At 41.8% G+C, this 9,700-nt stretch overlaps 1 protein-coding gene across 1 annotated transcript in view; it reads right to left on the bottom strand.

The window, feature by feature from the left end:
- Window positions 1-4,041: 4,041 nt before the first annotated feature.
- Window positions 4,042-9,700, bottom strand: part of ift81 (intraflagellar transport 81 homolog) — a 60,206-nt gene continuing 54,547 nt past the window's right edge. Inside the window, exon 19 of the mRNA XM_055655755.1 lies at window positions 4,042-7,008. Within this exon, the coding sequence (XP_055511730.1) occupies window positions 6,826-7,008 (183 nt within the window). The 3' untranslated portion in view covers window positions 4,042-6,825. The remainder of the gene's footprint in view (window positions 7,009-9,700) is intronic.

The raw sequence follows: 9,700 nt of genomic DNA, 5'->3' as shown, positions 1-9,700 counted from the left end.
TATTGTGTATCCTGGATCAATATTGTGTGAGGCTAGTTTTTAATTGAAATATAGGGAAGCCCATTCACAACTAATAACCCATTCCTTAAAAAGACACAAAGTACTAGAGTAACTCAGCGGGTCAGGGAGAATCCCTGGAGAACATGGAGAGGCCACGTTTTGGGTCGGAACCCTTCTTCAGACCAGGGCATCCGGTGGCGCTGTTACTAGCTGCCTCCGCCCACGGTCTGGATGGCTTTTTTAATTTTGTTATGTTTAGGGTGTGTTTTTTTAGTTTTTTTCAGTATTTTATGTGGGGGGAAGCGGGTAGGGTAAGGGGGGGGGGGAACCGTCCTTCAGTCGCTTCCTGGCGAGGATGCGGCTATTAACCGAGTTGAGTCCCGCCCTCGCCCCCCCTCCTCGCGGCCTACCAACTGGATTGGCGCAGCCTTTCCTGCCGGGACCAGACCAGAGCTTCAGCAGCTGCGGCGCTGCGCTCGATACATCGCAGAGCGGGCGAGGCCTTACCTGAGTGTTGGGCCGCTGCTCCAACATGCGGCGCTGTGGGTGTGGAGCTCCCAACGCGGGCGGCGCTGACTTTAACATCGCGGAGTGCTGGGACCCTTTGCCGGGGGTCGCCAGCGCGAATCTCCGCCCAGCGCTGCCTGTGGACATCGGGAGCCGCGGACTCCGGTGGAAGGCGGCCGATTCAGAGGTCCAGGCCGCTGAGGATGTTCTCCCGTTCCACGTCGGAGTTCCATCGTTCCCGGCGAGAGGGTCTGAACACCGGGCCGCCCATGGCGGCAACTACGGGGTGCTCGGGAGGCCTCGACCACGGGTGAACATTGGGGAACATCAGCGAGGAGGTTGGCTGGACTTTGGTTCCTTCCCTCACAGTGGGGAACTTTGGTGCGGCTGTGGGGATGTTTGTGTTGTGGACTAACTGTGTTCTGTGTTTTTGTGAGGGGGTTTTTATTTTATTTTTTGTATGACTGTAAGGGAAAGAGAATTTTGTTGTCTCTTAATTGAAGACAATGACAATAAATTAAATCAAATTTATCTCCAGAGATACCGCCTGACCCATTGATTTACTCCAGCACTTTGATTTTCTTTGGTATAAACCAGCATCTGCAGTTTCTTGTTATTATATAACTCATTCCTTTCTTGCTTCCCATCTCCTCGCCCTCCTACTCCCGAAAATACTTTCACTCTCTCGCTCCATCTTCCGGTATCTCTACAGCTCCAGAAATTGAATGTCAGTCTATGCAGGCAGCATGGTCACGGGCAACATGGCCATCTTTCAAGAGATAAGAGTAACATAGAGGCCAGAGACGATTGGCAGGTTTCCTCCCTGAAGGACGTTGGGAACAATTCAGTAGTTTTTGTGGTCATCATGACAGAGACAAGTTGGCGCTTTTGCATAGTTCAGATTATTGACTGAATTCAAATTGCACAGCTGCTGGGGGCAGGATTTAAACTTGCTCTCAGGATTATTCGCCCTGGCTTCTAGAGCAGCAGTTTATATTACTACACCGTCCTCAGCAGGTCCTGGACTCCCACTGGAAGTTGCTGCAAGGTATGTTTTGGTTATCTTTGCAGCCAGCAGGGAGCCGCGTTTTCTGTCCACTGACTGGGTCTCGGACCAGAGGCCGTAGTCTCAGAATAAAAGGACGTAGCTTTAGAAAGGAAATTAGGAATTTCTTTAGTCAGAGGGTGGTGAATCTGTGGAATTTATTGCCACAGATTGCAGTGGAGGCCGTCATTGGGTGTTTAAAGCGGAGATCGACAGATTGGGGTGAAGGCAGGAGAATGGGGTTGAGAGGGAAAGGTGCTGGGCCAGTTATACTCAATATATAAAGCAAACCAACCGCCTACTGCTTGATTATTTTTCTCATTTTGGCCCGTGCTCTTACGAACATTCTCAAATGTACCATAGAAACCATAGTCAGGTTGCATCACAGCTTGGTTCGGGAACAGCTTTGCCCAATATGGCAAGGAATTGCAGAGAGTTGCGGATGTAGCCCAGTCCATCACATAGACCAGATTCCAACACCATCGACTCCACCCACGTGACACACTGCCTCAGGAAAACAGCCAACATCATCAAAGACTTTTCCTACCCTGGTCATTAATTCTTCTCCCTGCTCCCGTTGGGCAGAAGATACAGAAGTTTGAAAATACACATCACCAGGCTCAGGAACAGCTTCTTCCCCTCTGTTATCAGGCTTCGAGAAGTTAGGGTACTGTCCAATTCACCTCTACCTCATTGTCGACATTGGACTATCTCTGGAACAATTGCACTACAATGCTAACTATATTTTGCATTCTATATATTTTCTTTTGCTGTACCTATTGTACTTGAGTTTGGCTTGATTGTATTTATGTATAGTATCATATGATTTGACTGGATAGCAAGCAAAACAAAGCTTTTTATAGTACATCGTTACATATGACAATAATACACCTAAACCTATAACTAATATTGGCTGTATACTTCAGTAACATGAGTGGCAAGCTCATTATAGTGGGGTTTGCTTAAATAGGCACCAAATGCTGGAGTAACTCAGTGGGTCAGGCAGCATTTCTCTGGAGAAAATGGATAGGTGACCATCTGAAGGGTCACCACTTATCCATCTTCTCCAGAGATGCTGCCTGACCCGCTAAGTCATTTTAGCATTTTGTGTCTTTCTTTGGTATAAACCAGCATTTGCAGTTCCTTTTTATTACAGCTTTTTTTAATGTAAGTTATGGGACATCACTGCAGAAGTTCCTCAAGCAGTGTCCTGGGTTCAATCTCCCTTACATTACAAGGCCAAAAATGGTGATGTTCTCTAACAATGTGTCAATCTACTTACTGCTCCAAATAAAATGAAGTAGTCTATACAGACAGTATTTGGGTATGGGTTATTTAGTGACAATTAACTTCATGGCACATGAGACCAAGCAAAAACAGTCTCCAACAAAAAGGCCACTATTAGTGACATTATGATAGACGCATCTCCATTGTCAGGTATTCTGTGGTGAGTCACTTACCTCCCGACACCCTGACGCTTTTCCAATATCTGCAAGGCACAGGTCAGCAGGGTGACTTGCTTAGAATGTGCGCACAGCCCTGACGTCACTGCAGAAACTTAACACCGAGCAGGGCAAAGCAATTCCCTTGATTGACACTTCATCTGTACGTAAAAATATTTATTCCTAGCATCACTGGCGTCTCCTGGCCACAGTGTATGCCGTTCACAAAATTTATTAGGATGGCTTTTCAAGAATAATTCAACAGCACCTCCCTAACCCTTGACCTTTACCATCATAAAAAGGACAAGAGCAATGAGTTCAGGGAACAAACATCCCCTTTGTAAACAGCCTGATCTTCTGCCACCCAGAAGTACTACTGCCTTAAATACAGAACATGCTGGAAAAACTCAGCAGGTCAGGCAGCATGAATCCGGGAATGATTGGGTTCATGCATGAGAAGCATTTGACGGTTTTAGGCCTGTACTCGCGACAACCTAGAAGGCCGAAGGTGGGGGAGGGGTGGATCTCATTGAAACGTACTATATAGTAACAGGCCTGGATAGAGTGGATGTGGAGAGGACGTTCGACTAGTGGAAGAGTCTAGCACCAGAGGGCAAAGCCTTAGAATAATACTTTTCGAAAGGGGATGAGGAGGAATTTCTTTCGTTAGAGGGTCTCAGGATTAAAGAAATCAACACCATTATCCTATAGATCAACACTTTCATCAAACAAAATAAATTTTTTTGTCTACATCTAGGTCTATCACTTAAATATCTCATTAATATTTTTAGTAAATACACAACTGTTCAGCTGACAGGATCCTTGTCTGCTATACCCAAGTCGGTCTATCTCGAGGAAGATTTTTTTTAATTGCCAAGTAGGACAAGAAAAATGTTAGCAATAACTCTCATTGTACTCCAGCAACTTTAGATTGTTTTCAAAAGAATGATATTTCCCAAGAAAGATATCCATAAATTAATATTACTTAAAATGTGTTGAAGTAATTTCTATTCAGGTAAAGTACAAATGAATACTACAACAACACACTGTGGTGGAAACTGCTCAGTTTATTGAGAAATTGGAACATAAAAATAGGAATTGTTGATAATTCATAATCATGCTGCAGAAATGTATGTACTCGATTTAGATTTGTATGTGGCATACATTACAGCCATCTCTAAAACAAATTGTTAGATGGTATTTTCAACGAACTGCAAAGGGTATCTTTATAAAAATGCATGCTTAAACATTGCATTCTTACTGTGACAGCTTAACAACATCCCAGCATAGTTACCTATCGTTTCTATGTTGCATACTCATATTCTTACAATAAAATTAAAAAAAATATTTGGCATGTATTAAGCAAATAATTATTATAATACCATCTGTTATAAATAATTCAGGCAATTCGGTATTTGTGGTAATATTGCTGGCCAGCTCTTACCCGTGTTATTTTTAATTTAAAAATGTATTTCCATTTAAAAAATCTTTTTAAACACAACAGCAAGCAGACGTGGTGGGATTAAGTAATAGGATAGATTAACAATTGCCATCAGGAGTCATACGTCATTTCATTTTGACCTCAGTGGAGTAAGATTGCAAGTGCTTTTTCAATCCTGTCCCTTGTCGCTTAATGTATTTAAATGTAAAAATTGGTGTTGGACGATGAGCTTCCCATTTTGAGAATATATAAAAGAGGAACAGATTTGGGGTTTATTTTTTCCAATGTTAAGCTGATTAAATATTAGAATAGAACTCCATAAATGTAGCTATGGGTTGAAATCAGTATATTCCCTGCAAGGTTTCGTTTCATCTGAAGAATAATTGACAGTGACAACTGCACACCATATTAGGCAGAGTCTAAAAATTCTCCAAAAGACTGAGTTCCCTGCTGATTGTTTTATTTTCAGCTGCTAAGAATCTTTACCGATGGCATTAGAGGCTTTTAAATCAATAAATCTGAAAAAAGGCAACAAATGGCTAATTAGCCATTGAGACTTGTTCCCTCACCAACTGTTTTCTCCTACATTTTGATGAAATGTGATTTCAATAATGCAGAAAGGAAATGGCTTCTGGAAATTCTGGAACATTAAAACACTGTCATTATTTGTATTTGAAGTCAAATAAGTATTGTTTTTAATATGAGCAACTCCATTTATTGTTACTTACATAACCAAATCAAGGGCATCAGATACATTGATGATATTGAATGTATGGGAATGCCTGCCAGATAGTAATTGCAGCATGGATTTATATGAAGGCATTTACACCCCACAGCTTGCGTTTGAAGAAGAGAAGGGGCTTTTCTGGCTGCACATGCATTACAAACTTAATTTCCAGAGATGTATGCATTGGGGCTCAAAGCGTCAAAGGCTGTCTTACAGCCAAGCTGAGCGGCAACGCTTCAAGAGATATTAAGCTGAAGCCCTTCCTCGTCTATCATTCAGGAACACCACAAGTGACGAAGGGGTTGGCGGTCACCCAGAAATTGAACCAAAAGATCTGGGAGACACAGACATCTTTTAACAACAATTTGTTTCTATATTTTGTCCCACAGTGAGGAGATACTATGAAGATACTGTGATGGCATCAAACCCAAAGGCTTGTACCTTCTTGACAATGCCAGAGGGTACTGGGAGAACTTAAATTCACTCTGTACTACACTACCCATGGGACGTGTTCCTCCTGACAGACATCATGTCTCCCCTCCTGCCCATGGACCAATGCATCATAGCTACCTTCAAGTAAAACCTCAGCTACATCTTCAGCTAGCTGGTCAAGGAGAATGGTGGGTAACAGCAGTCCATTAAGGACTTCTGGAAGTATTACAACATTAAGCTCATTGACAATATCAGAGTATCCTTCGGGAAAGTCACAACCAACAGTATGACTGTTTAGTGGAAGGCACAACTGGAAACGTCACTGGAAGAGGTGAAGAAACATCACCTCACATGGAAGATGTGACCACCAACTAACTATACCACCAAGAGAGTCAACCAGGCAGATTCAAGGTCAGTAAGGATACTATGCAGGGCATGGGTAAGAGCTTTCTCACAGGCAGATTACTCACCAATGAAGAAAGTCAGGAATTGGCTCAACAGCAAATTGTAGATGAGGAGGCAGCATCACAACCAAGTATCTGAGAATCCGATATCATAGAAGCTTTCTCAAAGACTGAGGCAGACAGGGAGTGCCATAAGAAGGACTACCCTGGATTAGAGATGCTTCGGGAGAGGAAGGCAGAGAAAAAGTTGTCGACACTCAGCATCTTTACAGGATGAGCCATAGCCGGGGCCATCCAGCTACTACCAGTGCATCTCTCATGCTGAAAGTCGGAGCAGCAAATGTGCATCCAGAACAAAGGCAGCAGTGATCAACATAACACAAGCTCTGCAGCATTACTGGCAGGTGTTTATTTTTCCAGTTTAGGAATAGACACAAAGATTTCGCACTGTGGAGGTATGTTCGACTTTGTTAAATTTCACAAGGTTAACAATGATATTTAGTGGATAAAAAGTATTTTAAAATAAGCTGGCACAATAAACACCTGGCAGTAGTTTCAGCATAATGAAGTGCTTTCCAGTACAGAAACAGTACAGAATATCTCTCATTTTAGGTAATAGGTTCAGCAAAAAGGAAATGATTCTTCCCGTGCTTTACCTAATGAAAACTCATAGTTGTAATACAAAAACAGTTGTATTGTTTAAAACAAAGTTACATTAAAGTTAGTAAAATGAATTACAAGTTAATTAAAATTTCTAATTTACTGTAATAAATAACTGCTGAAAAAGCTAACATCAGCAAAAAAAAATGTAAATATCACAGAGTCGTTTACAAGATTAATCTGTCCTCCCCACCTTCCTGAATCACCTGTCCAACTGGATTCTGGTTTTGCTGCTTCAGAAAACACTGCTTCTTGCATTCCATCAGTTGTTCAAAATCTCGCCACATTTTAACCTGCTTCATGTTTGGCCCATGGCTCTCTCGCACAGCTTTCTGCTTCTCTCTTAATTTCTACAGGTAAACACAAAACAACCATTACAGCAAAGGTCATTGCAAATGTTCAGAGCAGTCAAATGGCACTTTTGAAATACAACATGCAGTTGGTTTTCACATGACAAGTTTCTTTCCCTGAGGTGCAACTATAAGGTAACATGAAACCTTACTTGAAATAATATATAGGTTTCAACAACAAATTTCCTCCTGAAGAAGGGTCCCGACCCAAAACAGAACCTATTCTTTTTCTCCAGAGATGCTGCCTGACCCACTGAGTTACTACAGCACTTTGTGCCCATCTTTGGTATAAACCAGCATCTGCTTTTCCTTCCTAAACAAACTTCCTGCTCATTTCAATTAGGTGGTGCAGTGCACAGTAAAAATAACCCCACTTAAAAATCCAACAGGAAAAATGGAAATATTAACATTAATAGGACCAGGCACTGCAAATTATTTGGCACACTCATTACATGCAAGTCGATGGATTGTTTGAAGTGATGCATGTCGGCAGGGCTAGGGGCATTGATTTAAATTGAACAGGTGGGAGAATAGATGGATATTTAGCAGGTCCATTATTCCCATGGAAGAAGATTACAGAGGATTACAGATGACTGACTCCTTGCTATCTTCCAAGAAGACTTTAGCCCTCTTTTATAAGAATTTTAAGCAGAGCAGGCTGGATTATTTACTTAAGTAACTGAAGGATTTGAGTTTCTTTGAAGCCTTATGCCATCATTAAGGATTACAGAGAGTACAGACTTGTTACATTAATGAAAGATCAGCATGTTCTCAAAGTTAGTATGCAGGTATGGCAAGTAATTTAGAAGCGTAAATGGGATTATTGCAAGAGGTATGGAGTACAAAAGTAAGGAGCGTCTACTGCAACTATACAGGGCTTCGGTGAATCCATCATGGGAATACAGCATTATATAAGTCTATTTAGGTTAGTTTATTATTGTCACGTGTACAGAGATATAGCAAAATGCTTTTGTTTGCATGCTAGCCAGTAAAAATAATGACTATACGTAGATGTAATCATGCCCTCCACCGTGAAAATGTTAAGGATAAAGGGTATGCGTTTTGTGCACTTTAATAAATATGCTAGTTTTGGAAGTAGTGCAGAAAAGTTCACAAGATTATCAAAATGAAGGGGTTGTCTGTAAGACTGTATGGACTGGGCCTTTATTCTCTGTAATTTAGAAGAAAGTTGAAACCATAACATTTTGGTACTTGACATGGTAGATGCTGTGAGCGTGTATCCCTGAGGGGGGAAATCTTCCTGTCTGCGCTGTATATTGATTTTAGACAAAATGCTACCATATATCGCTATGATTTTTGGCCATCTTACTAACAGTCCGCCTCCGCTGAGCAGGGCCATGCGATTTTTTTTAACGTAAGAAGCCCATGCGATTAAAAATGTGAAAATAGTTATGAGACTTTTTGTTTAGAAAACCTTGAGATCCTCCCTCGCCTGTCAATCACAAACGCAATGAAGGTAATCGCCGCTAATTGCCTTTGCAAAAAGCCCCTTTGCAAATGCTCTGGCAACCAAAGTCAATTGTGCAGGTATGCTCCATTGATAACAGGAATGACATGTTTGTTGACTGGCCACAAAGTAAGACAGAGAAAAAAAAATGGATAAAGCAATGAAGTCTGCTTTGATGCCATTATTCCGATACAACTTTATAATGCTCCAAACATTGTGGTATTTAAAAAAATATTTTATGGAAAAGGTCATTGCTTCTTGTAAACCGCACTCGAGTTGCACTGTGCTTCAAAATCCAGCTGGAGTCAATATAGGTATACTTCCCACTTTGATGATGGCAATCCTTCCCAAACACTTCATGCTGCCTTGGCAAGACCAACAACATAATCAAGGACAAGTCTCACCCCAGACACACCCTCTTCTCCCCTCTCCCATAAGGCAAGGAGTACAGAAGTGTGAAAATTAAATACCTCCAGATCGGACAGGGGGAGGCCATCACAACTCTCATTCTCGATTGTAATTATGTCTAGTCTTTCCACTGACTGTGAATGACAACACATCACATTTTTGTGTTGCATACTGCATAGAGGAGAGGGCTGTAAAACCCCGGATGTCTGGACGTGACTCAGGCACTCTGCAAGATTGCGAGGGGGAGGCCACAACTCTCATTCTAAGCTGTGAATCCACTGATTCAGATTCAATTTTAATTGTCATTGTCAGTGTACAGAGAAATGATTTGTTAGCCCTTAATGAATTGTTTGCCCTGCCTGTGCTTGAAAGTGCAATGCTTTATTAGGTCCGACTGTGTTTGGAAGGAATAAATACTTTATTAGGTCCGACTAATATGTGAGGTTATCCATTTTGGTGGCAAAAAGAAAAAATGGAAATATCTAAATGGTGGCCGACTAGGAAAAGGGGAGATGCAGCGAGACCTGGGTGTCATGGTACACCAGTCATTGAAAGTAGGCATGCAGCAGGCAGTGAAGAAAGCGAATGGTATGTTAGCTTTCATAGCAAAAGGATTTGAGTATAGGAGCAGGGAGGTTCTACTGCAGTTGTACAGGGTCTTGGTGAGACCACACCTGGAGTATTGCGTACAGTTTTGGTCTCCAAATCTGAGGAAGGACATTATTGCCATAGAGGGAGTGCAGAGAAGGTTCACCAGACTGATTCCTGGGATGTCAGGACTGTCTTATGAAGAAAGACTGGATAGACTTGGTTTAG

Source organism: Leucoraja erinacea, chromosome 25, assembly GCF_028641065.1.
Source record: "Leucoraja erinacea ecotype New England chromosome 25, Leri_hhj_1, whole genome shotgun sequence".
NCBI lineage: Eukaryota > Metazoa > Chordata > Chondrichthyes > Rajiformes > Rajidae > Leucoraja > Leucoraja erinaceus.
The sequence above is the reverse complement of the archived record's forward strand: the minus strand, read 5'-3'. Positions and strand labels throughout refer to the sequence as shown.